General features: G+C 43.6%; 1 protein-coding gene across 1 annotated transcript in view; it reads right to left on the bottom strand.

The window, feature by feature from the left end:
* Positions 1-27,742, bottom strand: part of TMEM132D (transmembrane protein 132D) — a 444,061-nt gene that overhangs the window by 135,357 nt on the left and 280,962 nt on the right. The window contains exon 4 of the mRNA XM_060785602.2: positions 8,439-8,622. Within this exon, the coding sequence (XP_060641585.2) occupies positions 8,439-8,622 (184 nt within the window). The remainder of the gene's footprint in view (positions 1-8,438; positions 8,623-27,742) is intronic.

Here is a 27,742-nt window from a genome sequence, read left to right as displayed (position 1 = left end):
TTTAGTACTGAAAGGATAATTCAAAATTTTGTTTCATCATTTTTTCTCTCTCTGATTGGATACAGTGTGTATGTGTGAAAAATGTTTTATTACTCCATGGTAAGTGAAGGCTGTTTTCATGCCTGCTGTTTATATTATTTGCCTTTATGTAGATCTAATGTTTTCTCAGTGCATCTGTGAGCCATCTCATGAGGGCCTGATCTGAACCAAAAGGTATTTGAGAAACTGAAAAACAAACAAATGAATACGAGCATGGTGACCCTCCTCCTCCACAGTGCAATTAAAAGAGTGATGATTAAAGCCAGAACAATAATTGATGACTCCGGCTACTGCTTGTAATCTCACAAAAATCAAATTAATTCCACACGAAGGATGAACTTTTCTTAAGCAAAGTGTAATTCCAGATCTCTCGAGGTCCAGCTTACTTGTTGCCAAATTATCCAATTATACACTTGTTCAAATCCATTTGGGGAAGATTGTCAGGGCTTGTAAATAAATAATTTTCAAAAGGGTTTTAATTCTGCATAAAACCCAAGTGTTACTACCCCAAGATAAAATACAAGCGGAAATGTATGACATAAAGTCAAATAGACATCTTCTTCTCTCTTTATGGGGCCATGAATGGAACAGAAAAAAGCCAATTTTATCGGAGACTAGCTTGGGTACATGGGGTTGCCCGGGTTATTAGAAAAAGTTAATTTTTAATGGTACAAAATGCATAAGGTTGTGGGTGAACTACAACTCACATCATGCCAGGTTAACCCCGAGAAACTCCATCAGTGCTTAAAGTTTGTTATGTTGAGCAAGTTTGCTCAAGATGCATCATCAGAGGGGTAAAATGTACTCTCTGGCTGTAGGGTAAACTACAACTCCCACTATGGTGAGTCAGTACCCTCGGACCCCTCCAGTAGGTTGAGTTAGTCATGGAGTTCTGTGTGCCAAGTTTAGTCCAGGTCCATCAAAGTTGGAGGTAACAATTTCTCTGGTTGTGGGTGAACTAGAACTCCCAGGAAGGAAGGTCAGCCCCCCCCCCCCAACCCGTCCAGTAATCAAATTTCAGCATATCAGGTTTGTATGCCAAGATTGGTCCAGATCCATCGATGTTTGGGTTCACAGTGCTCTCTGGATGAAGGTGAACTACAGCTCCCCAAATCAAGGTGAATTTTCCCCAAAGGCCTCCAATATTTTTTGCTGCTCATGGGGGCTCTGTGTGCCTAGTTTGGTCCAATTCCATCTTTGGTGGAGTTCAGAGTGCTCATTGATTGCAGGTAAACTTTAAGTCCCAGTACCTACAACTCCAAAATGTCCAAGCCAATTCCCCTCAAAACCCACCAGTATTCAAATTTGGGCATATTGGGCATGCACGCCAAGTTTGGTCCAGATCCATCATTGCTTGGGTCCATTGTGTGCTCTGGATGTAGGTGAACTAGAATTCCTCTAACTCCTTCCAAAGACCTCCAGTATTTATTTTTTTGGTCATGGGAGTTCTGTGTGCCAAGTTAGTTCCAAGTCCATTGTTGGTGCAGTTCAGAGTGCTCTTAGATTGCAGGTGAACTATGTATCCCTGTACCTACAACTCTTACAAATCATGGTGAATTCTCCCCAAATCTCTCTAGTATGTTCAGTTGCTGATCAATTTCTCTGTTTGCTGTGAGCTGTAGTAAAGAATAGGAAAGGGTTAAGGGAGAGGCAGTGGGCGGGGTCATGCAAGTTCCATACCAATGGAGAGAATCAGAAACACTGGGATGTCTGTGGTGGAGAAGACACATAAAGTCTAGGAGGAAATTGTCCCCGGATGAAAGACTTCACTTGGGTGGTGGGCAGTATGGTGTTTGTGGAGGACATAGGCAGGGTTCTTGGACATCTTCATGGCACTCACTATAACCTGCAATGTCATTGGAGGGAGGGCCTTTGATGTCTCCTGAGTAGTGGGAGCTATAGGTATTTGTGGAAGCGGGAGCTTGTCTGTGTAAGTGGACACCCTAGCCACATACACACACACACATTTTCACTTTTAGTATGTGTATAGATAAGAAGATCTATAGTTAAATCTTTGAATGTACTTTCAGCGATGGTCCCTGCGGAGTCCATCACTGGATTACTTGAGCTAGTCCTTTGTGCTTACAAAAGACACATTTAAAAATGAATGCCTGTCTTCTTCGAAAAGTCAACAAGCATTCACTTCCTCATTTCGTCAGAGGACGGTGAACTTTACTGCATGGTGTTGCAAACCCTTCTTGCTAGGAGCATGGCAGGATGGCCGCCACTCTTATCAACACCAATCTTTGCTACAAGCACTTGCAAATGCTTTTAGTTCAGCCCATCAACTTGGGCATAACTCTTTCGAACCCGATTTTATCCTTCTTTTATTATTGTTTTTCTGGAAAAATGGCACAACCCTGAACATTCACAATCTCCAGAACCTCGGGCTTCATCTCTATGTAAGTCTGCACTTGCACAGTGAATTACTGCCACATTTTCAAAGTCCACAACACTTAAACATATACATAAAAATATAATGATGCATTTTGTAATCCCAAGACTTTTCCAACTTTTTTGTATTCTGCAAGTGGGTGGTGTACTTATTGACTGCCGAACCTTGTTTTGGGCTGTCGTTAGGCAATCCCTCATATCTTGAGGATGATGGTCTACCAGATGTGGTATCCTGGCAGTAGGTCTGAAGGTGGCTGTGAAGCCCTATTCTTGATCCGCATGTTCTCCCGCAGTGAGGACATTGGTTTCCAGATGGAAGGAGGTCCCAGTCAGGGTTGGCTTGACGCGCCTTCCTCTTGGCACATTTCTCCCTTTCATCCTCCATTCATACCTATTTGAATTCCGCAGCACTGCTGGTCACAGCTGACCTCCAGTTAGAGTGCTCAAGGGCCAGGGCTTCCCAGTTCTCAGTGTCTATGCCACAGTTTTTGAGGTTAGGTTTAAGCCCATCTTTAAATCTCTTTTCCTATCCACCAACATTCCATTTCCCATTCTTGAGTTGGGAGTAGAGTAACTGCTTTGGGAGATGGTGATTGGGTATTCGGACAATGTGGCCAGTCCAGCGGAGTTGATGGCGGAGGAGCACTGCTTCAATGCTGGTGGTCTTTGCTTCTTCCAGCATGCTGACATTTGTCGCCTGTCTTTCCAAGAGATTTGCAGGGTTTTTCGAAGGCAGTGCTAATGGAATCATTCCAGAAGTTGCATATGACATCTGTAGACAGTCCTCGTTTTGCAGGAGTATAACAGGGTAGGGAGGACAATAGCTTTATAAACAAGCACCTTGGTTTCCGTATGGATGTCCCAGACCACAAACACTCTTTGCTTCATTTGGAAAAAAGCTGCACTCGCAGAGCTCAGGCGGTGTTGTATTTCAATGTCCATGTTGACTTTGTGGACATGCACAACCTGGAACATTTGCAAAGCGAAGATAGGAAGTCTTGCAAACAGTACAAAAATGCTTAATCAGGAAAGGAAATCCCTATCAGTGCCTGGGCTTGCCCTCAAAACTGTGCAGTTATTTGAATGTTTATTATTTGTAAGCAAACATTTGTGTAGAAACATCATTTTTGTGACTGTTGTCAGCCATTTTGCTCCAGTCCAGGGAGCTAATATCATGTGGCACTTCACAGTGTTTTTGATGGAGTGTCTCATCACATCTCCACTGTTGATCCTGTGCATTATTAACTGAGGCTCAAATCCTCCTTTCAGCATAGTGTTAATTAATTAGTAATGAGGTTGATTTTCGATTTGTGTTGACTGCACAGTAAGCAAACCTCCCTAGTATATTCAGTGAAAAAAATGTGCTGATCAATAGACACCCTGATAGGAAAGAGAATAAAACAAACTCTGGATGGGAATTTGCACTGATAAAGATGCTTGTCCGAATTTAAAGAAGATTTAGTCATGACAAAATTTTCACATTTTTAGCAGCGTGGCATCACTCCAACAGATGTTCATGGAATTGATAGGATTAAACAAAACAATCTCTTATTTATTATCTGTTTGTGAAACTTAAAAAAAACAAACAAAGGCTGCCCAGCAGATCCACTTCTCTTTTTCTCCTTATACTCTATCTAGTGCGATGTACCTTAGCAGTATCAGCATTGGGTTGATTGTCAAGAAGGGCTAGAGAAACACAGACATTCAATGTTGGGTTGCAGCAGCATTGTCTGCAACAAAATCTGAACAGGGAAAGAATGGCATATCTGACTCAGTTGTTTCATTTCATCTTTGCCAGTGGTTCCCAACCTGCGGTCCATGGACCACCAGTGGTTCGCAAGAACATAAATATGGTCCACGACCTCACCATTACTACACTGTTGCCTCGAAACCACCCAGCAATGAGAGCAACTGGTCTCGCGAAACCCTCTTATAGTGCCAAGGCAACAGAGATGTCAGGAGGGGAGAAGCTGACTACTCACGAAAGATTACTACCATATGAGCTCTAGTGACATCTCTAGGCGAAAATGCTGGGTGACCAAAAGAAAGGAGGAAGTCCTGATGGCCTTTCATAGACTCATAGAATCATAGAGTTGGAAGAGACCTCATGGGCCATCCAGCCAACCCCCTGCTGAGAAGCAGGAATATTGCGTTCAAAGCACCCCTGACAGGTGGCCATCCAGCCTCTGTTTAAAAGCTTCCAAAGAAAGAGCCTCCACCACACTCCGGGGCAGAGAGTTCCACTGCTGAACAGCTCTCACAGTCAGGAAGTTCTTCCTCATGTTCAGATGGAATCTCCTCTCTTGTAGTTTGAAGCCATTGTTCTGTGTCCTAGTCTTCAAGGAAGCAGAAAACAAGCTTGTTCCCTCCTCCCTGTGACATCCTCACACATATTTATACATGGCTATCATATCTCCTCTCAGCCTTCTCTTCTTCAGGCTAAACATGCCCAGCTCTTTAAGCCACTCTTCATAGGGCTTGTTCTCAGACCCTTGATCATTTTAGTCGCCCTCCTCTGGACACATTCCAGCTTGTCAATATCTCTCTTGAATTGTGGTGCCCAGAATTGGACACAATATTCCAGGTGTGATCTAACCAAGGCAGAATAGAGGGGTAGCATTACTTCTCTAGATCTAGACACTATGCTCCTATTAATGCAGGCCAAAATCCCATTGGCTTTTTTTTTTTGCCGCCACATGACATTGTTGGCTTATGTTTAACTTGCTGTCCATGAGGACCCCAAGATCTTTTTCACATGTACTGCTCTCGAGCCGGGCATCCCCCATTCTGTATCTTTGCATTTCATTTTTTCAGCCTAAGTGGAGCATCTTTCATTTGTCACTGTTGAACTTCATTTTGTTAGTTTTGGCCCATCTCTCTAATCTATCAAGATCGTCTTGAATTCTGCTCCTGCCCTCTGGAGTATTGGCTATCCCTCCCAATTTGGTGTCATCTGCAAACTTGATGATCATGCCTTCTAACCCTTCATCTAAGTCATTAATAAAGATGTTAAACAGGACCAGGCCCAGGACAGAACCCTGCGGCACTCAGCTTGTCACTTCTTTCCAGGACTCACAGATGATTCAATTATAGGCCAACAATGTATGGAGAGCCACATACTACCTCAAATCCACTCTAAGCAGACATATAAAGAAGCTTTTTTCTGCCCCCTCCTCCTGTCCCATGGTTGATGGCCACATTTTCTGTAGGTCAATAGCAAAAATAGATGAAGAGGAAGCATTGGTGAGCACCCTCTGGTTTCGTCCATTTAGCCAATTACAGATCCACCTCACCGTAGTTTTGCTTAGCCCACATTGGACTAGTTTGTTTACCAGAAGGTCATGGGAGACCTTGTCGAAGTCCTTACTGAAATCCAGGTTTGCTACATCCACGGCATTCCCCTCATCCTTGGGTCATCCTTTTTTCCCTTCTTGAAGATTGGGACCACATTTGCCCTCCTCCAATCTGCTGGAACTTCTCCCATTCTCCAAGAACTCTCAAAGATGATAGCCAATGGTTTCGAGATGACTTCCGCTAGTTCCTTCAATACTCTTGGGTGTAGTTGTTCTGGCTCTGGGGACTTGAACTCATTAAGAGTGGCCAGGTATTCCTGGACGACTTGTTTTCCAATTTGGGGTTGGATGTCCTCTAATCCCTCATCCACTCCATCTTGCTGAGGTTTAAGATGACTTTCTTTTTGTGAGAAGACCGAGGATAGAGCAACAGCACCCCTGGACTCAAGCCCAACCTTCCATCAAAAACAGCTGGACACTGAATAGAAACAAATCACCTCCTTCTGTTGTCTGTCCTTCTGTATATTGTCTATACAAAACGGCATTGAATGTTTGCCAAGTATATGTACTGTGATCCGCCCTGAATCCCCTTCAGGGTGAGAAGGGCAGAATATAAATAAAGTGTTGCTGTTGTTGTTGTTGTTGTTGTTGTTGTTGTTGTTATTATCCCCTGTTTGGATATCAGCCAGCATGCCAAAGCCTTAAATCAAGAAATAGTTTTCTAACATCTACAGAGACACTTGCAGGCTAAAACAGGGAACCTCAATCCATGGCTGATACCAAATGAGAGACTCCTTCCTGGGCACACAGAAGACTGGGCAACTTGGAAGGCGCTGAACAGACTGTGCTCTGGTGCCATGAGATGCAGAGCCAACCTTAAGAAATAAAGCCACAAAGTGGAGCCCACCACATGCAAGTGTGGAGAAGAGTAAACAGCAGACTATCTACAATGCAGTCTGAGCCCTGCCACATACACAATGGAGGATTTTCTTATCACAACACCAGGGGCACTCCAAGTGGCCAGCTACTGGTCAAAGGACATTTAATATAATGCCAAGTTTTTATTATTTTATCATGATATAATACATTTGTTATACATTGTTTATTTTATAGCAGATACATATTATTCAATACAATGATAAAAATATTTTTTAAAAAAATATAATGCCAAGTTTTTAAACTTTGTGTTTTTAAAAAATATATTACAGTTGTGCCCTTGGCTTGCTTCTGATACAATAAACAAAAAATAAATCAGCTCTAGTTTATTAAATATGGTTTTCTGTGGGCGAGCAGATGGTGACTACTGGATGGCATATGTTCTGTATCAGAAACTAGAGCTGATGTGGTCTGTCCAATGCAATTTTCTGAATCAGCACCCCAAATAACCAAGCCGAATCTAAAGTTGACTAAAAACTGATTCGTATCCCTTCTGGTACTAACACTGGAGAGTGGTCCCTGTTCAAAATGGTCCCTGGTCCTTGATTTATAGGAGTTGTAGTTCACCTACATCCAGAGAGCACTGTGAACCCAAAGAAAGATGAAGATGGACCAAACTTGGCATGCATACCCTATATGCCCTAATATTAAAACTGGTGAGTTTGGGCCGGAGGTGCCCTTGATATTTGGATGTTGTAGGTATTGGGATTTAAAGTTCACCTGCAATCAAAGATGGACCTGGACCTAATTTGGCACACAAAATCCCCATGACTAACAAAAAAAATAATGGAGCGTTTTGGGGGGAAATTCACCTTGATTTGGGTGAGTTGTAGTTCACCTACATCCAGAGAGCACCGCGATCCTAAACAACGATGCACACATGCCTGATACGCCCAAATTTGAATCCCGAAAGGGTTTGAGAGGGATTGACATTGACAACCTGAGAAACTGTGAACCCCACTGACGATGGACCTGGATCACACTTGGGACACAGAACCAACTGAGAATACTGGAGGGGTTCGGGGGGAACTGACCTTCATTTCTAGAAATTGTAGTTCATTTACATCCAGAGGCACTGTGACCCCACCGATGACGGATCTGGATAAAACTTGGTACACAGAACCATCATGACCAACTGAACCTGCTGGGGGGATTTGAGGAGACTGACCCACCATGATGGGAGCTGTAGTTTATCCTGCAGCCAGAGATCACACTGACCCCCATCAATGATGCATCTAGACCAAACTTGCCCAACATGACAAACTACTGATGGAGTTTCAGGGGGTTAACCTGAGTTGTAGTTCACCCACAACCATATGCATTGTGTAAAAATTTTTTAAAAATTGGCTCCTTCAAATAACCCAGGCAATGCCGGGTACCCAAGATAGTAGATAATAAAACAAATGTGATAATAATAGTACCAAAAAGAGGCCAAAACGAGAGAGATCTGAACAGCTTGGAACTATCTACTTACAAATACTTTGCCCCATCTGAGCAACTCTAGCACCCGCTTCTAGCTCAGGGTTTGTCAGCTCAGCATCTATCAGTGTGTATGTGATTATTACCCCACCAGGGAGCAGCAATCCTAGCCATGTTGGCCTCTTAAAAAGGGAATGGCTCCAGTATGTTCTGGGCCCTATTTCTGACCAACTGCAGACTTTAGAGTAAAACAGGAATGAGATACCAAATGAAGGGGAGTTCTGTTCCGTCAGCCCGGGATCAAAATCCGCATATATCCAACGACAATAGTTGAAATTGACTTCAAACCGCTCTTACCATAGCCAATGGAAGAACAGCAACCAGATCCTTCTGGCTTACATAAATCTTGGAGATGCCAAGGTCAGATGTTCTGTCTCCTGGATATTCAACTTGCCACGTAATAAGCTGAGTCTCCGGCAATTCACTAAGATCCTCAATTTCAAAATCAATCTGCATTATCTCAGAGGGAGGAGCAGTCATACTGGAGAAAGAAAGAAGGAAAACACAATTATGGGGCGGGTAAGTCAACTCTTCTTACCACAATATTTACTGTTGTCATCATTTATTTATTTATTACATTTATATCCTTCCTTTCCTTCTATTGTGCTGAAGGCATTAGTCTTTTCTTCCCCACTTTAGTCTCACAATAACTTTGTGAGGTTGGTCAGCCAGAGAGAGAGAGAGAGGAAGAGAGAGAAAAAGAGAGAATGTGACTGGTCAAAGTGGCATGCATCAGTGGATGAGTCAATTGGGACCTCACAAGTCCCAGTCCAAGACGCTGAGTCTCAAACTGCTTTTGCTGCAACCCAACACCAAATGTCTGTGTTTTTCTAATCATCACAATCCTCTCAATGGGGAGCCCCTGGTGGCGCAATGGGTTAAACCCATGTGCCAGCAGGACTGAAGAGCGACAGGTCGAAAGTTCGAATCCGGGGAGAGCGTGGGTGAGCTCCCTCTGTCAGCTCCGACTCCCCATGTGGGGACATGAGAAAAGCCTCCCACAAAGATGGTAAAACAACAAAACATCTGGGCATCCCCTGGGCAATGTCCTTTTAGACAGCCAGTTCACTCACACTAGAAGCGACTTTCAGTTTCTCAAGTTGCTCCTGATACAAAACAAGTCCTCTAAATTCTGATGCGGTTAAGAAATAGCCAACTAGACAGAGGACAAGGGGGAAAAGGATGGTGGGGCTGCTGGGCAGTCTTGATTTTTAAAAAGAAATGCACTGATAATTCACATATAATAAATCTATATAAATAAAAATGTAATGTTCGTTTGTGGGATTAACATAACTTCAAAATCACTGAATGAATTGACACCAAATTTGGACAGAATACACCTAACAACCCAATAAGTGACCATCACTTAAAAAAAACCCCAGCAAAAACAATGAAAGGGACTTTGAAAACCCAAAATGATAAAACAGGTACAGAGCATGCATGAAAACAACTCCCCTAATGGAAAGGTGCCCCACAGCAGCGGCAGAAAGAAGGGGCTGGCACAGGGTGAGCGAGGCCTTCCACTCACCCCGTGCCGGGCCCAATAATGCCGAGGGCTGCAAGACTCCCTTCCCACTGGTGCCCAGGCAAGAGTTAGAGAAGGAAAGAAAAAAGGGAAGGAAGGAAAGAAGGAGGGAAGAAAGGAGAGAATGAAAGAGGGAGGGGAAAAAAGAAGGAAAAGGGGAAGGATGGAAGTAAAGAGCAAAGAAAGGAAGGAAAGGAAGAGGTAGAGAAGGAAGGAAGGAGAGTAGGAAAGAAAAAAAGGGAAGGAACGAAGGAAAGAGGGAGAGAAGGAAGGAAAGAAGGAAAGAAAGGAGAGAAAAAGGGAGGGAAGGTTGGCAACAGCAGAGCGTGGCGGGTACAGCTAGTACTGTAATAAATTGTTTTGTTGAATATTATCCATACCACGAATATTTGCTGGAGTTTTTTGGGTTTTTTTTGTCGTGTCAGGAACGACTTGAGAAACTGCAAGTCGCTTCTGGTGTGAGAGAATTGGCTGTCTGCAAGGACGTTGCCCAGGGGACGCCCAGATGAATTGATGTTTTTATCATCCTTGTGGGAGGCTTCTCTCATGTCCCCGTATGAGGAGCTGGAGCTGATAGAGGGAGCTCATCCGCCTCTCCCCGGATTTGCTCCCTCTATCAGCTCCAACTCCTCATTCGCTGGAGTGATGCTAAAAATGTGCAAAAAAATGTTGCGACCAAAGCTCCCTTAAATTTATGGCCAAAAGTTGGATGCCTTTGGAACAATGGTTCTCAACCTGTGGGTCCCCAGGTATTTTGGCCTACAACTCCCAGAAATCCCAGCCAGTTTCCCAGCTGTTAGGATTTCTGGGAGTTGAAGGCCAAAACATCTGGAGACCCACAGGTTGAGAACCACTGCTTTGGCGGGATTTCAAGAAAGAGAAATGATCCAGAATCTACCAGCATAGAGGGCAGCAGCAGCAACAACAACACTTTATTACGATTCATGACCAGCACAAACACCTTGGGAAGGGGAAACGCATTTCCGTAGAGAGGCAGTCATTAAAAAAAGATTATAAAACAGTTTTAAAAACACTAAGACACAGTTAACATAGCAGTTATGGAACCAAAGCGCAGGGGGGGGGGGGGAGAGATCTGATAGGAGAGGTCAAAACACTAGGGGATCACTAGAGGGAGAGGGAGGGGCACGTTACAAGTCCAGTAGCACCTCAGCTGCAACAGGTTGCTTCAGCCGCACTCCCCTCAGTGTGCTGCTCTGCGGGGTTGATCATCATACATCAAATTTTAAGTGCTGCAGCGCAGGACCTAGCAACACTGTAAGTTATTGCAGTGCTAGAGCCCAAGAGCAGCAGGGTGATACAAAATTTTCCAGTACGCTCTGGGTATTTAAAAAGCCATGCTGTAATGAAATTAGTTCTGATGTCTCCATACAACATGCACCGAAGGAGCACATGCTCAGTTGCTTCCGTGTGTCCAGACTCACAGGGACATAATCTCTCCTTAACAGGGCATCTTGCCAGGGTAAAAGCCCTTCAGTGTTTGGGTCCCTCCAGGTCTGTTAGGTATGCCATGCGGGAGTGGGATATCTATTAGTTTCATTAACAATAAAGGCTGGGGAACGGGTTAAGTCCGATTGGTGCTCTATGTCCAGGACCAGCTGCTTCATGGGATCCTTGGTTTGGTCCCATCTCATGCTTAGCTATTGTCCTTGGGAGAAACCTAGTGTTGCGATCTTTACTGCCACTGTTTTAATCCGTGTGGACTGGAAGTAGTCCCTTATGGTTAGAGGGGCAAGACCACATGGGGAGAAGGATAGGTGTAGCCAGTAGCTGAGAATGGCTGTCCACACTCTCGCCTCCATTTTCACGAAGCCTGTCTCCAATCGCAGGGTGGCATTAGAGACACATCTGGGAGCCTGCAAATCTCTTGGGAAGACAAGTGGTCAAATGTCAGTGTGCTGGAAGAAGCAAAGACCACCAGCATTGAAGTGATGGTCCTCCACCATCAACTCTGCTGGACTGGCCACATTGTCCGGATGCCCGACCACCATCTCCCAAAGCAGTTGCTCTACTCCGGACTCAAGAACGGAAAACGGAATGTTGGTGGACAGGAAAAGAGATTGAAAGATGGGCTCAAAGCCAACCTTAAAAACTCTGGCATAGACACTGAGAACTGGGAACCCCTGGCCCTTGAGCACTCCAGCTGGAGGTCAGCTGTGACTAGCAGTGCTGTAGAATTTGAAGAGGCATGAATGGAGGGCAAAAGAGAGAAACGTGCCAAGAGGAAGGTGCATCAAGCCAACCCTGATCAGGACCTCCTTCCACCTGGAAACCAATGCCCTCACTGTGGGAGAACATGTGGATCAAGAATAGGGCTCCACAGTCACCTACGGACCCACCACCAGTACACCGATCTTGGAAGACAATCCTACTCGGACAACAAGAGATCGCCTAAGTAAGTAAGTAAGAGCCGATCTTAGAAATTTTGATTGAACATGCTCTAGTGGGGCATAATTTGAAAAGGGGCCAGCATTTGTGCAATTTGTTTAGCTTCAAAAAGTTTAAGTGCCGCCGGTATAAAGTGGTCTCCTCCCGTCTTGAAACATCTTAAGATGGCAGATGAGGTCTTTTGCGCTGCCTCTGACGCATACTCTGGGTGGGTTTTCCTACCAGCATAGAGAGCAGCAAGATTAAGGGTGCACTGAGAACTGTAAAATTAAAGCAGTTTGGTACCACTTTAAGTGACATGGCTCAATGCAAGGGACTCATGGGAGTTTTGCAAGGTGTGCTGGTGTTTCACCAAACTACACATCCCAGGATTCCCTAGCATTCAACCATGGCCATTAAAGTGGTTTCAAACTGCATTCATTAACAGTCTAGTTGCAATCTAAGATTGTGGTGTCTTTCCCTTAACACAGGAGTGGAGAACCTTTTGCCTTGTAGGTGTTTTGGATTTCATCTCCATGCCAGAAATATTTGTATGTACTGAGTCTCACAAGAGGATTTCATTTTGGTCTGGGTTTTTTTAGAAGTTGCCAAAATCTGAAAATCTATGTCTTTAGGATGGATGAGGAACCAGAAGAGACTGTCTATCCTATCCCTAACTTTTCTTGTAAGGGCTTCAGGCTTCCAGGGGGCCTTCCACACAGCCCCATATCCCAGAATACCAAGGCAGAAAATCCCACATTGTCTGAGTATGGACTCAGATAACCCAGTTCAAAGCAGATAACGTGGGATTTTCTGCCTTGATATTCTAGGATATAGGGCTGTGTGGAAGGGCCCCATGTCAACAGGACAGTGAATCCATTCTGGGTGTTAGTCCAGATTTTAGTGGAGCTATGGTAGGTGTTGAGCCTCTTGGGGACAAAATGTAGTTTCTTGAAAGCTGAGACTAAAATTCAGATGATATTCCCCGATCCTCTGACATGGGAACCAGTCATTTCCACTGCTCCCAACACTAGCATCACTAGCATTTCCTCCAACTGCCATATCCAGACACTCTTAAAGGGAAGCCCTATATGGTTGTTCTAGTTTTATGAAAGCAAGCTCATATAAGGAAAACTTTGATGAGAATCGCAGAGAGAGACCCTGCAAATTGTTTCCATTTTACAGCAAGCAGAATATCCTTGGCAGCCCAAGAGTTACCAACCCGGAGTCGCTGGAGTATATTGTTCATTTTTATATGGTGTCCCTCTCTGGCATGATATCACAGAATCTTTTATAGCTCAGAAATGATTCACAACCAGAAAGGCGGTGAAAAGGGAGAGATTTAAAGAGGAGAAGCAACACGGGGCTTAGAGGGCTCGATCTTGTAAACCTTCTCATAAAACCAGCCACTGTGTACGAAGCAAAGCTGTAAAGATTCAATGGCGCATCCTTGCTGAGGTGAAGTCTATGGAGCCAATGGCTTTTCAAAGGGAGGGGGGTGTCTGGAATTTTTTTTCTCTCCTTGTCTTGCAGTAGTTTGGAAGCACCTGCAGATTACTGGGGTTTTACTGTTCTCTGAGTTCAGGAGTCAAAGGGAACCTGATGGTTAGAGTTCTGAGCCAGATGGATGTGCAAAAGAAACTGAAAGCAATGACAGGAGACTAGCGGAGGAAGTCCAAGTTTGAGGAAGGCAAAAAAATACTGACGTAGCCTTGAGATGTAATCCCACACAGACCAAAATCCTGTCAATTGCCAGAAGGGTTGAAATCTCCTGTGGGAGATCTAAGAGGGTGACAGCTATCCCTTCGTTTCGCTACACAGCCTGACAGTGCTTGGAGACTCCTTGAATCTCAGTATCATAGAGCAAGGAGGGCCATGCAGCTCATCCTCTAAGCCAGAGTTTCTCAAACTGTGCTCCTCCAAATGTTTTGGACTTCAACTCTCACAATTCCTAACAACTGCTAGGCTGGCTGGGATTTCTGGGAGCTGAAGTTCAAAACACCTGGAGAAGCAGAGTTTGAGAAACACTGTTCTAAGCTACTACTTAGTCCTGGGCAAACTGACGCTGTGCAATTTGGGGAGATGTTGCACAAAGAGGGGCTGGATATGGTCCATGGCCTCACCGTTACTACGCTGTTGCAATGAGAGCAACTAATCTTGCGAAACCCTCTTACAGTGCTGAGGCTTATTGAATATGATTTTCTGTGGGTGAGCAGATGGTGACTACTGGATGGCATATGTTCTATATTGGAAACTAGAGCTGATGTGGTGTATCCAATGAAATTTTCTGAATCAGCACCCCAAATAACCAAACCGAATCTAAAGTTGACCAAAAACTGGTTTGTAACCCTTTTGGCCATTTATTTTCCGAGCCCAATTCAAGGTGCAGGTGCTCACCTACAAAGCCCTGAACGGTTTGGGACCACCCTACCTGTGTGACCGCATCTCCATCTACGAACCCACACACTCACTCCGGTCATCTGGGGAGGCTCTGCTCGTGATCCCACCCACGTCGCAAGCGCGCTTGGTGGGGACACGGGACAGGGACTTTTTTGTGGCTGCCCCCCGACTTTGGAATGCCCTTCCAAAAGATCTTCGACAGGCCCCTACTTTAGCAGCTTTCAGAAAGAACCTAAAAACTTGGCTGTTCCGATGTGCCTTCTCAGATTAGGAATCCCCCATCCCAAGTCCTAGAAGCACTTTAGTACAATTAATATTACTGCACACCGCACTATTTTTTTAATCCTATGTTCCTCCTGCCACTCCAGCACTTTTAACCCTGTACCCCATTGCGCTGGCTGGCCCAGTTTTAAAGTGTCTTGATGTATTGTTATTGTTGTTTGCTTATTTTGCTTAACTATTTGATTTGCTTGTTTACTACTGTTGCGTTATGTTTTCACTGTATTGTGTTTCTGAGGCTTCGGCCTGTGTAAGCCGCATCGAGTCCCTCGGGAGATGCTAGCGGGGTACAAATAAAGTTAATAATAATAATAACAATAATAATGTTGGAAAGTGGTCCCTGGTCAAAGTGGTCCCTTATCAAAGTGATCCCTGGTCAAGTTGTCCCTGGTCAAAATGGTCCCTGGTCAAGTGGTTCCTGATTAAGTGGTCCCTGGTCAAAAAAAGGTTGGGAACCACTGTTTTACAGTGACCCAAACAGTACCTAGTTCTGCTGGTGTGGTAAATGCTAGAATGTGTAGTAGGAAATGTTAGACTTCCAAGGCCAGGATACTGGGGTTCGAATCTCAGCTTGACCATGGGCACTCATCTGGTGACCTTGGGAAAGTTATACTCTCTCAGCCTCGGAGGAAAGTAATTGCAAGCCCACTCTGAACAAATATCGCAAGAAAGCCCTCTGATAGGTTCACTTTAGGGTAATTGTAAATTATAAACCATTTAGAATCATAAAGTAGGAAGAGGCCACAAGCACCATCCTGTCCAACCCAGAAAACAAGCTTGACCCCTCGTCAATGTAGCATCCTTCAAATATTTACACATAGCCATCATGTCCCCCTCTCAGCCTTCTTTTCTCCAAGCTAAACAGACCCAGGACCTCACAGGGCCTGGTTTCCAAAACTTTGACAAGTTTGGTCACCATCCTCTGGACACCTTCCAGTTTATCAATATATTTTTTGAATTGTGGTGCTCAGAACTGGACACAGTATTCCAGATGAGCCTTTTTTATGCTGCTTTGGAGACCAGGACACAATGGGGCAATAGATTCAAACTGAAGGAAAAGAGTGGGAAGAACTTCCTGACAGTAAGACCTGTTCAACAATGGAATATGTTGCCTTGCTGGGTAATGGAGTTTCCTTCTTTAGAGGTTTTTAAACGAGGACTGAATAGCCATCAGTCAGGAGTGCTTTGATTGTACGTTCTTGAATGACCGGGGGTTAGACTGGATGCCCCTTGCGTCGTCCGTCCGTCCCGTCCCCCCCCCCCCCCCCGATCAAAATACACCTCAGTATCTCAGTATCTCAAGTCAGAAATATCCTGTAGCTATAAAAATAATTGAAAACATAAATAGTTACACTGCAAAACCAGTGAAAATGTATCAATTACATTAAAATGATCAAAGGTCTAGTAACCATGAATCCCTTTGAGGAGCAGTTTAAAGAGATGGGTCTGTTTAGCTGCAGAAGAGAAGGTTGAAAGGAGACATGACCACCATGTTTAAATATTTGAGTGGCTGTCCTAAGGAAGAGGGAACAGGCTTGTTTTCTGCTGCCCTGGAGACTAGGACTCAATGGAACCATGGGTTCAAATTACAGGAGAGGCGATTCCACCTGAACATTAGGAAGAACTTCCTAACCAGAAGAAGAGCTATCCCAATAGTGGAACTCTCTGCTTATTGGAAAGTCCATAATCTATTGGAAATTCCAGTGCACCATAACCGTATTGCAAAGGTAAAAATGATGTCACCTCCATTTGGCAAAATGTGAATCTCTATGAACATAGAGACCACTTGAAAACCACTAGAATGGTATGACCTTGCTAGAAGTCAAACCTTAAGCCAAGTGATATTCATAAAACATTAATGTAATAGCTCACAGTTAGCTCAGCTGTTAAACTGAGGAACCATGTCTTTAAATGGCCAGACAGGAGAGACAGGCCACTACAAAAATATATCTGGTTAGCAGAGGATGGCTGTTTGAAGTAGAATTTGCAGTTGCCCAAAAGATATACACTCAATTAAAACATGCACTCAAGACACAAAACAAAGTAGTCTTCTTTGAAAAATAACCTATCTTGTTTACTAACAAAGTTATATATATTCAGTATACAGGCATATAGTCTTGAAATGTCTTTTTAAGTATATCTGTACTCATTAAAGTCCATGAGCACACACCTCCACCTCCAATGAAGTGGTAAGCAGACCTACTACACTGAAGTCCATGAACCCACATCTACTTCATTGAAGTCCAAAAGCAAACTAAACACAAAATGGAGTCCTGAGTTTGCACATGCTCAGAGTACAATCACATCTCATTTATTTTATTTATTTAAAAGATTTATATTCCGCCCTTCTCACCCTGCAGGGGACTCAGGCAGAGCACAATATATATATATATATATACAGCAAACATTTAATGCCGGGACATTAAACCATAGATATATACAAACATTAAAATCACTTATATCCACATTAAAAGTTGCTTAAAAACCATCTCAGGACACCATTTTGCCTCATTGCACTGCCCCAAAGGCTTGATTTCACAGCCAGGTCTTCTGAAGGACAGGAGGGAGGGGGCTGATCTAATATTGCCAAGAAGGAAGTTCCATAACTGGGGGGCAATCACTGAGAAGGCCCTGTCCTGTCTCTTGTCCCCGCCAAACACGCCTGTGATGGTGGAACCGAGAGTAGGGCCTCCCCAGAAGATCTTCGTTTCTGCAGTGGTTCGTAAAGGGAGATGCATTTGGACAGGTAAACTGGGCCGGGGCGTTTAGGGTTTTATAGGCCAAAGTCAGCACTTTGAATTGTGCCCAGTAGCAAACAGGCAGCCAGTGGAGCCGATGTAACATGGGAGTGGTGTGCTCCCTGTATGCCGCCCCAGTTATTAACCTGGTTACCTCTCATTGGACTCCCACCAGAGTGGAAATCAATTATTGGACAGATGGCAAGCTATTTAACCTCCTCCCACATCAAAGAGATAAGTCAAACTGGCAAATCAAATACACATAGAATGCAGGCTAACAATTGTATATGCATTAACAAACAGTAAATGGAGGATTGGAAGGTTGCTATTTCCAACACTGCTTCGGAGTCTGGTAGAAGCTCCTTCTTCAGAGGGTTTTAAACAGAGGCTGGGTGACCATTTGTCAGGGATGCTTTGATTGTGCTTTTTCTGCATGGCAGAAAGGGGTTGGGCTGGATGGCCCATGTGGTCTCTTCCAACTCAGTGATTCCCTAATTCTGTGATTATAGTGGAATGTACCTAAGTTGTACTTTAGTTGTTGTAAACAAGACCCAATTACAAGTAACTCATTAATTAGTTGAGCTCTGTGCTTCCCAGCAGCTGTTCCAGCCCCAGGGGTGGGGACAGGGTCAGGTTACCCTTTCCCATCTTCTACGTTCACTGGCCATCTGCCAATCTGTTAGGGAATTCATGTTGATGGGGGTGGAGGGGAGAGCAATCCCACACACTCACGATGAACTATTTTGTGCCTCTGTGTCCATCAAAGGAGCCCGGTCTTTATTCTTTCTGTTCATAAGTCTCTCCCGGTGTTTCTCGGCTGCTTAGTAGTTTCTTTCCCCGGAGCTCTCCTGAAGCCAGACAAGGATGAGACATGTGCACTTTCACAGCCACACTGTATCCCCTGCGGGGACCTGGAGCTGAGTGTTGAGAACCGCTGTTTGCACACTGATGTGGGAAACATGTTGTCAATGAGGCTCACTGAGGCTGTCCCTCTGCCAGACACACTCAGAGTGAGAAGGTGGGAAGGAAGTGAAATCTAAGGGAAAAGGATAGAAGAAAGCCCAAGCGAGAATAAGTTGACCAGGGCCCTAAAGCGTTCATCTACACTGCCATATAATGCAGTTTCATAATGCAGTTAAAGTGTATTAGGAAATGGTATTATGTGGCAGTATAGATGGAGTCTGTGTAGCTTTTTTGTGTCCACAAGTGAACTGCCCTGCTGGAAGGCTGCTTCCGTGCCATGTTGTTACTTGCGACCACAGCCAGCCAGAGATCATTTAATGCAGATCGAATTGCATTATATGGTCAGCGTAGACTCATATAATCAAGCTTAACTGTACTGAGTTAGATTACATGACCATATAATGTAGTTTAATCTGCATTATAATGCCAGTGTAGATGCAGCCTCAGTCTCGGTGGAAGTGTGCATCCAGCTTGCTCCATGGTAGCTTATGTGGAAGTGTGTGTGCAGTGCCTGCAGCAACACAGGGCCTCTATTCTCAGCGGGTACTGAAATGTTTGCTCCAATTGCTCCATTGATAGAATAATAGAATGCTAGAATTGAAAGAGACCACAAAGGTAATCTAATCCAACCCAACCCTCTGACGGGCAATAATACACAATCAAAGCATTCCTGACAGATGGTTATCCATCCTCTGCTTCAGAACCTCCAGAGAAGGAGGCGTCACAAGGGAGCATAATCTACTTATAATGATGATGATGATGATGATGATGATGATGATGATGATTACTAGTGTGGGTACCCAGCATTGCCTGGGTTATTCGAAAAAGTCATTTTTTAATTGTACAAAATGCATAAGGTTGTGGATTAACTACAACTGACATCATGGCAAGTTGACCTTGAGAATTGGTGGGGTTCAGTGTGCTCTCTGGATGTAGGGTAAACTACAACTCCCACTGTGGTGAGTCAGTCCTCTCAAACTTCTCCAGTAGGTTGAGATAGTCATTGGGGTTTTGTGTGCCAAGTTTGGTCCAGGTCCATCATTGGTGAAAGTCACAGTTTCCCTGTTTGTGGGTGAACTACAAGTCCCAGAAAGGAAGGTCAGTCCCCCCTCCCAAAAAAAATCCTCCAGTAATCAAATTTTGGCATATCAGGTATGTGTGCCTAGTTCGGTCCAGATCCATCAGTGTTTGGGTTCACAGTGCTCTCTGGATGTAGGTGAACTACAACTCCCCCAAATCAAGGTGAGATTCCCCCCAAACACCTCTAATAGTTTTGGCAGGTCATGGGGGTTCTATGTGCCAAGTTTGGTCCAATTCCATCTTTGGAGGAGTTCAGAGTGCTCATTGATTGCAGGTGAACTATAAATCCCAGTACCTACAAATCCAAAATCTCCAGGCAAATTCCTGTCAACCCCACCAGTATTCAAATTTGGGCATATCGGGTATTTGTGCCAAAGTTGGTCCAGTGAATGAAAATACATCCTGCATATCAGACATTTACATTACGATTGATAACAGTAGCACAATTATAGTTCTGAAGGAGCAACGAATATAATGCTATGGTTGGGAGTCACCACAACATGAGGAACTGTATTAAGGGGTTGCGCCATTAGGAAGCTTGCGAAACACTGTCGTAGTGCATTGTTCCCAGACCTTTGATCATTTTGGCCACCGTCCTCTGGACACGTTCCAGTTTGTCAATTTCCTTCTTGAACTGAGATATTGCAACAAGAGGAAGGAGGGAACTACGAACTTTGTCAAAGTTGTCCCTGTTGGATAGGATTGATGGCCTGGGAGGGAGGAGGAGGACAGCTGAAAACAACAGGAGGCAATTGTCGGAATCTTTCAACCAGGGCTCCTCATAGTATGGTGTGGCATACTATTAGAATTTTTCAAACATGTATCTCTCAGCACCGTGCCATGAATATTTCATGTACCTCCCACCCCCCTCCATACTTAAAATCTGCTCATTTAAAAAATTAATCAAAATGCACCATTCTGTTCCTTTTTCCCAAGTAAAGTGTTAGAAATATTTCCTGACCAGTTGCAAAGAGAAAGCCCCACCTCTCCTCACCGACTCCAGCATTAGCGGAGCATTTAGAATAACATAAATCCTCAAGTGCAAACTTCCCGTCAAACAGGAGTCTTGCTTTATAGGGCTCTGCCGTCGCCCCGAACATCTCCTGATGTGATAAATCCAATGGTAATTTGCCACGTTATGTGAAGGAAATGATAAATCAGCACTGAATTTATTACACACAATCTAATAATAATCCAATAAATTATTCAAGCAAGAGTCAGTAAACATCCAGTCAGTGCTTTCAAAACTGCTCAATCATGAAGCAGGACAAATTGGTGTCGCTGCCGAGGTTGGAATACACTACAAAACCCTGCTTCTTCTTTACTGAGACTAAGAATAGGGGAGCGGGGGGGGGGGGGGGGGGGGCACGACAACTTCGTGTAGGAAATACCAAACTGACGTAAAGCATTACTACCAGGAGAGGCAGAGAGGGGTACCGCAAGGTTTAGAATGCCTATGCTTCTCTGCCATATTTTTAAAAATGGCATCCCTGTGATGAGTTCTTTGCTTCTCTTTCTTCAAACCTAGGCCCCAACTACACTGCCATATAAAATCCAGACTTATTTATTTATTTACTATATTTACAACCAGCTTTTCTCACCCCAAAGGAGACTCAGAGTAGTTTACAGATTATGGCAAAATTCAATGCTGCATGATACATACCAATAATAAATTTATTTATTTATTTATTTATTTCAAAGTTTTCTATACCGAGCTTCTCACCTCTTAGAGGGACTCAGCCCGGTTTACAACCATAAAAACATACAATCAGTAAAATATCATAGTTCATAATTACAATAACACATTTAAAATTACAGTTATATTTAAAACTACGGTGGTCAGTCGTCATATTAAAAACAAGTATACCTCATCTTCCATCCACAATCCTAGGGTGCTGTCTCAATACAAGGTACAAGGTAAAGGTTTTCCCCTGATATTAAGTCCAGTCGTGTCAGACTCTGGGGGTTGGTGCTCATCTCCATTTTTAAGCCGCAGAGCCGGCATTGTCTGTAGATACCTCCTAGGTCATGTGGCCAGCATGACTTAATGGAGCACTGTTACCTTCCTGCTGGAGCAGTACCTATTAATCTACTCCCATTTGCATGTTTTTGAACTGCTCGGTTGGCAGAAGCTGGGGCTGACAGTGGGAGCTCACGTTGCTCCCCGGATTTAAACCTGTGACCTTTCGGTCAAAAAGTTTAGCAGCTCAGCAGTTTAACCCACTGTGCCACCAGGGGCTCCCAAATAATAAATGTAACATCTCAAATGATAAAATGGTTAAAACATATAAATGCAATAAAACACATTAAAAACTTAGTGCTGAGTCCCATAGACATTGTTAAGGCTCCTACATTCAAGTCGGATTCCATATTAAACTACTCCCTGAATGCCTGTGTCCATAGCCAAGTCTTTAACTTTTTTTATGAGGACCAGGAGGGAAAGGGGCAGTCAGATCTCACTGTAGAGGGAGTTCGATATCTGAGGGGCCATCACTGAGAAGGCCCTGTCTCTTGTTCCCGCCAGTCGCACTTGCGAAGGGGTTGGGACCAAGAACAGGGCCTCCCCAGCAGATCTTAAGGCTCTAGCTGGCTCATAAAGAGAAATACATTTGGATGGGTAAGCTGGACCAGAACTATTCAGGGCTTTATAGGACAAAGCCTGCACTTTGAATTGAGCCTGATAGCAAACTGGCAGCCGGTGGAGCTTATGTAACAAGGGGGTTGTGTGCTCCCTATACGTCGCTCCAGTGAGAAATAGGGCTGCTGCCTGTTGAACTACTTGGAGCTTCCAGACAGCCTTCAAAGACAGCTCCATGTAGAGTATGTTGCAGTAGTCTATACAAGAGCGTGGACCACCGTGGCCAAGTCTGATTTCCCAAGGTACAGGCACAGCTGGCACACAAGTTTTAATTGTGCAAATGCTCCCTTGGCCACTGCCGAAACCTGGGGTTCCAGGCTCAGCAATGAATCCAGGAGGACTCCCAAGATGCAAATCTATGTCTTCAGGGGGAGTGTAACCCAATCCAGCACAGGCTCTAACCCTATATCCTGTTGGGCCTTTTGACTGAGCAGCCTTTCTCGATTGATCAACTTTGAACTGGATTATATGGCAATGTAGACTCCAGTTCGAAGCAGATAATGTGGATTAATGTAGAAGGAGCCATAGCAACACCGCAGCTCATGTCATGATATCATTACATTCAGCACTGGTTCATCCTTGCCTGTTGCAACCACCAGTAGGGAGAACAGCTGAGTACATGCAAAGGCCATGACCTCCCAAAGTGGCACATACTATCCTGTGGATTATGCAGGAGAACTAGTCACAGATCTAATTTAGGTGACCACTCCATTCAATACATGTTACTGTTTTCAAGACGGCACTTTTCATATTCCACTAAAAAGTAGAATCATAGAATTGGAAGAAATCACAAGGGCCATTTTCTGCAATTGTGGTCCTTTACAATGGGCCATCAACAAGTGATGTGGCTGTGCAGAGCCCTGAAATGACGTACGTTCATGTCACTTGGGCGCCATTCCTGCCACAGCGTACCATCTTAGCTCACTTTTTAGGGTACTTACAGAGAAAAGACGAGCAGTACAGCCCCTGTGAGTTGACAAAAGGATCTCTCAAACATTTCATTGTAGTCTTAAATCCAGGACAAGAAAGTCTACTAATGTAACATCATTCCTGTCCACAACTCCAAGGTAAGAGCCATAACCCAATTCTTCATTTTATGAACTGAGTATTAGCATCCATATTCTGCTTCTCAGGGAAAAGAAATTCATTGTGCAATGAAAGTGCACATCGAAGGCCAGGCCATATTTTTTACAAGAAGCATATCCAGCATTGACATCGACCGGATTTTATCCAAGGTATAAGAAAATCTACAGAACGCACATACTGTGAAATAAGCATGCTTTCTCAGCCCCCATCTACGCTGTCATATAATCCAGTTTCTTAATCCAGATTATCTGCTTTGAACTGGATTATATGGCAGTGTAGACTTATATAATCCCAGTTCAAAGCAGATAATCTGCATATGGAAATTGAATTATATGGTAGTGCAGATGAGGCCGCAAACCATCAATTTTATTTCATTTATAGACAGTTTAACTCCAAGGCCTTGGTGTACTAGAATATAGTCACAGACACCCCAAGCACATTGATTAAACTCCACTGCGTGTTATTCTACTCATTCCTAATCAGCAAGAAATCAATTAGAACTGGATAAAGAAACACCGCATAAGGAAGAATGGCACAACAAAATCATGGAGATAATGAACATGGATGAACTGACATACTGGTTAAGTCCAAACCAAGGATAGCCGAAGAAACGCACAAACTGGGACTATTTTAGACAATGCAAAATAGAGATTGTCATCTGAAAAATAAATTACAATCAAGGAGAAAACAGAGGGGGAATAAATTATTTTTTCAGAAATACAGACAGAAGATATCACAGACCAACGAAGATTAGAGGGAAGTCAACCAAAAAAAATCCTTTTTTTCTTTCTCCCCCCTTTTTTTGAGGGGGGGGGGGTTTCCCCCTCTTCTTGCAACTATCTTTTCTTTTCCTACTATTCTCTTAACTATAACAATAATGTTCTCCCACTTTCGATGTAAAATCTATACTTTCTCTTATTATTACTTTATAAAATCTTTGAATATAAACATTTCTCAAAAAAAAAAAACCTGGACAAAGAATGAAAGAAATGTGATTTAATATAATTTCTGCTTAGAGCAGTGTTTCTCAACCTTCCTAAGGCCGTGACCCTTTAATACAGTTCCTCGCGTTGTGGTGACTCTCAAGCATAAAATTATTTTCGTTGCTACTTCATAAATGTAATTTTGCTACTGTTATGAATCATAATGTAAATATCTGATATGCAGGATGCCAAATTTGGTTCACTGGACCAAATTTGGCACAAATACCCGATACGCCCAAATGTGAATACTGGTGTGGTTGCGGGGAGGGGGGGGGATTGTCATTGCTGGGATTTATAGTTAACCTCCAATCAAAGAGCATTCTGAACTCCACCAGCAATGGAACTGAACCAACCTTAACACACAGAACTCCCATGACCAACAGAAAATACTGGAAGGGTTTGGTGGGCATTGACCTTGAGTTTTGGAGTTGTAGTTCATCTACGTCCAACGAGCATTGTGGACTCAAACGATGGATCTGGACCAAACTTGGCATGAATACTCAATATGCCCAAATGTGAACACTGGTGGAATTTGCTGAAAATAGACCTTGACATTTGGGAGTTGCTGTTGCTGGGATTTATAGTTCACCTACAATCAAAGAGCATTCTGAACCCCACCAACAACAGAACCCCAATGACCAACAGAAAATACTGTGTTTTCTGATGGTCTTTGGCGACCCCTCTGACTCCCCCTTGTGATCCCCCCCTCCCCAGGGATCCCGACCCCCATGTTGAGAAATGCTAGGTTAGAGCTTGTGGGGCAATTGCTGGGGTAGGGGTAAGGGCTTTTGGGCATCCCCATCCTGCATTGTCACTAGATATGCTCAAAGGTATGTAGTGCTAGCCAGTGGTTCTCAACCTGTGGGTCCCCAGATGTTTTGGCCTTCAACTCCCAGAAATCCTAACAGCTGGTAAACTGACTGGGATTTCTGGGAGTGGTAGGCCAAAACATATTGGGACCCACAGGTTGAGAACCACTGTGCTGGACCTTTCCCAAACCAAGTGGCAATGCTGAAGACATGCATTTCTTCACAAGGTACTTGAGTACTTCCAAGTATGTTTTTTTTTCATAGTAAGTTCAAACTGAATGAATAAGAGAGCCTACAAAAACATTTTTGTGCACCTCTCAGAGTCCTTGGCCCTGAGACCCGTAGTGGAAACTCTGCTTTGAGTTAATATCTCAGGCCTCACTTTTTTTCTTTGCATGCATTTTTGTGGGATGCCAGTAAAAGGAAGGAGTTTCAGAATGAAACAAATGCCTTGACAACAGGTCTCAGCCTATTGTTTCCATAGTCAACTTTATCAAATCTGGGCACCCAGTTTGTATATTATGTCAATTATTCCAGTGATTTTAATTTGCATTCTAATTATGTACATCAGGTGCACTCATTGTATTTTTAATTTCCATTCTTTTTCAACCCTGATATCATTTTTATCAAGGTTGAAAAACCTTTTATGGAGCCCTCACTGGCACAGCGAGTTAAACCACTGAGCTGCTAAACTTGCTGACCGAAAGGTTGGCGGTTTGAATCCAGGAAGTGGGGTGAGTTCCCGCTGTTAGGCCCAGCTTCTGCCAAACTAGCAGTTTGAAAACATGCAAATGTGAGTAGATCAATAGGTACTGCTACAGCGGGAAGGTAACGGTGCCCCAGGTAGTCATGCTGGCCACATGACCTTGGAGGTGTCTATGGACAACACTGCCTCTGTGGCTTAGAAATGGAGATGGGCACCACCCCCCAGAGTTGGACTTGACTAGACTTAATGTCAGGGGAAACCTTTAGCTTTGCCTTATCATTTTTATAGTCACAACTGTGCCTGTATCTTGAGAAGCCAGACTTGGCCACGGTGGTCCATGCTCTTGTTACATCTCGGATAGACTGCTGCAATGTGCACTATGTGGGGCTGCCTCTTAAGATGGTCTGGAAGCCTCAAGTATTGCAACAGGAGGCAGTCAGGCTCCATACTGGAGTGGCGTACAGAAAGCATACAACCCTCCTATTGCGTCAGCTCCACTGGCTGCCAGTTTGCCATTGGGCTTAATTCAAGGTGCTGGCATAGGCCTATAAAGCCCTAAACAGTTCTGGTCTAACTTACCTGTCCGAATGTGTCTCCCTTTATGAGCCAAGTAGAGCTTTAAGATCGGCCTGGGAGACCCTGCTCTCAGTTCCACCCCCTTCGCAAGCGCGACTGGTGGGGATGAGAGACATGGCCTTCCTAATGGTGGCCCCTCGGCTGTGGAACTCCCTCCCCAGTGACATTAGACTGGACCCATCCCTCCCAGTCTTCAGGAAAAAGTTAATGACCTGGCTTTGTACACAAGCGTTCTGGGAGTACGCTAATATGGAATTTAACCTCAATCTAGCAGTTTAAATAATGACTATGGGAAAGAAAGAAGTATGGAAATCAAGACTTGACACTATGTATGTTTTTAATCTGTTTTATTGTATTTATATGTTTTAACTGTTTTATAATTTGATGTAGTATGTTTATTGTGTGTATGATGCAGCATTTAATTTTTGCAGTAATTTGTAAGCCGCTCTGAGTCCTCTTCGAGGTGAGAAGGGTGGGGTATCAATATAGTAAACAAAATAAATAAATAAATAAAAGAACCACCATTCTGTTAAAACTGCTCAATGCAAAACAGGGAGACTCAAGTTCAATCTTTGATTCAGCATGGAATTAACTATTTGGCCACGCTGCTCTACTACCTCTTAGGTCACCTACCTTATAGGTTATTATGGGGATCTAGTAGGGAGAGGGAAACCATGCAAATTTTAAGTCTAGCCCATCTGTAGTGTACTACCAGCAACAACAATATAAACATTTTGTCATGCATAGACACTTTCAGCAGTATTCTCATTAGATCACTATGTTTTAGCCATTAGTTTTCTTTTCTTTTTTTACTGATGGTAAAAAGCTAACATTCATGAAAGGAAACTCCTAAGACTTGACTCATTCATATGAAAGATGCAGAGGAAAGTAAGGATAGATAGCAGTAACTGAAGAGGAAAAAAGAGTCCTTCTGAGATGCAGAATAAATATTTTATTATAAGTAGAAAATAGTTCATTTTAACTTTCTTTCACTTATTTTGATTTTAATAAAAATATATTTGCTATGCAGCTCATCTTTGCTTGGGAGCCTTGTTCTTCCAGCCAATTATTATTTGTCAATGTCACTTAAGATACAGGTTTGTATTTTTTACATTTCCATTGCCTCTTTCCTTACTAATTATATCCAACCATATGTTGACAATCTGACATTTGCTGAAGTGGGCCGCAGTCCACAAAAATGCATCCAACTAAAGCTTCCTAATATTGAATGCTGGACTGGCTGAAATAGATATTCATTCATTCAACTTCCTAATCTTTGAGAGTAGTTACTCTTGACTTCACATGGGTAGATACTACATCCTGTTATTTTGCTTCAAAAGACTGATGCTTTCTGAAAACATTGGACAATATTGCTTGGTATAAGGGGAAAATGCTTCAAAAGAAATGCTCATAAAATGTGGCTGATTTGCAGC

The sequence above is a fragment of the Anolis sagrei genome, chromosome X (assembly GCF_037176765.1).
Source record: "Anolis sagrei isolate rAnoSag1 chromosome X, rAnoSag1.mat, whole genome shotgun sequence".
NCBI classification, from domain to species: domain Eukaryota; kingdom Metazoa; phylum Chordata; class Lepidosauria; order Squamata; family Dactyloidae; genus Anolis; species Anolis sagrei.
The sequence above is the reverse complement of the archived record's forward strand: the minus strand, read 5'-3'. Positions and strand labels throughout refer to the sequence as shown.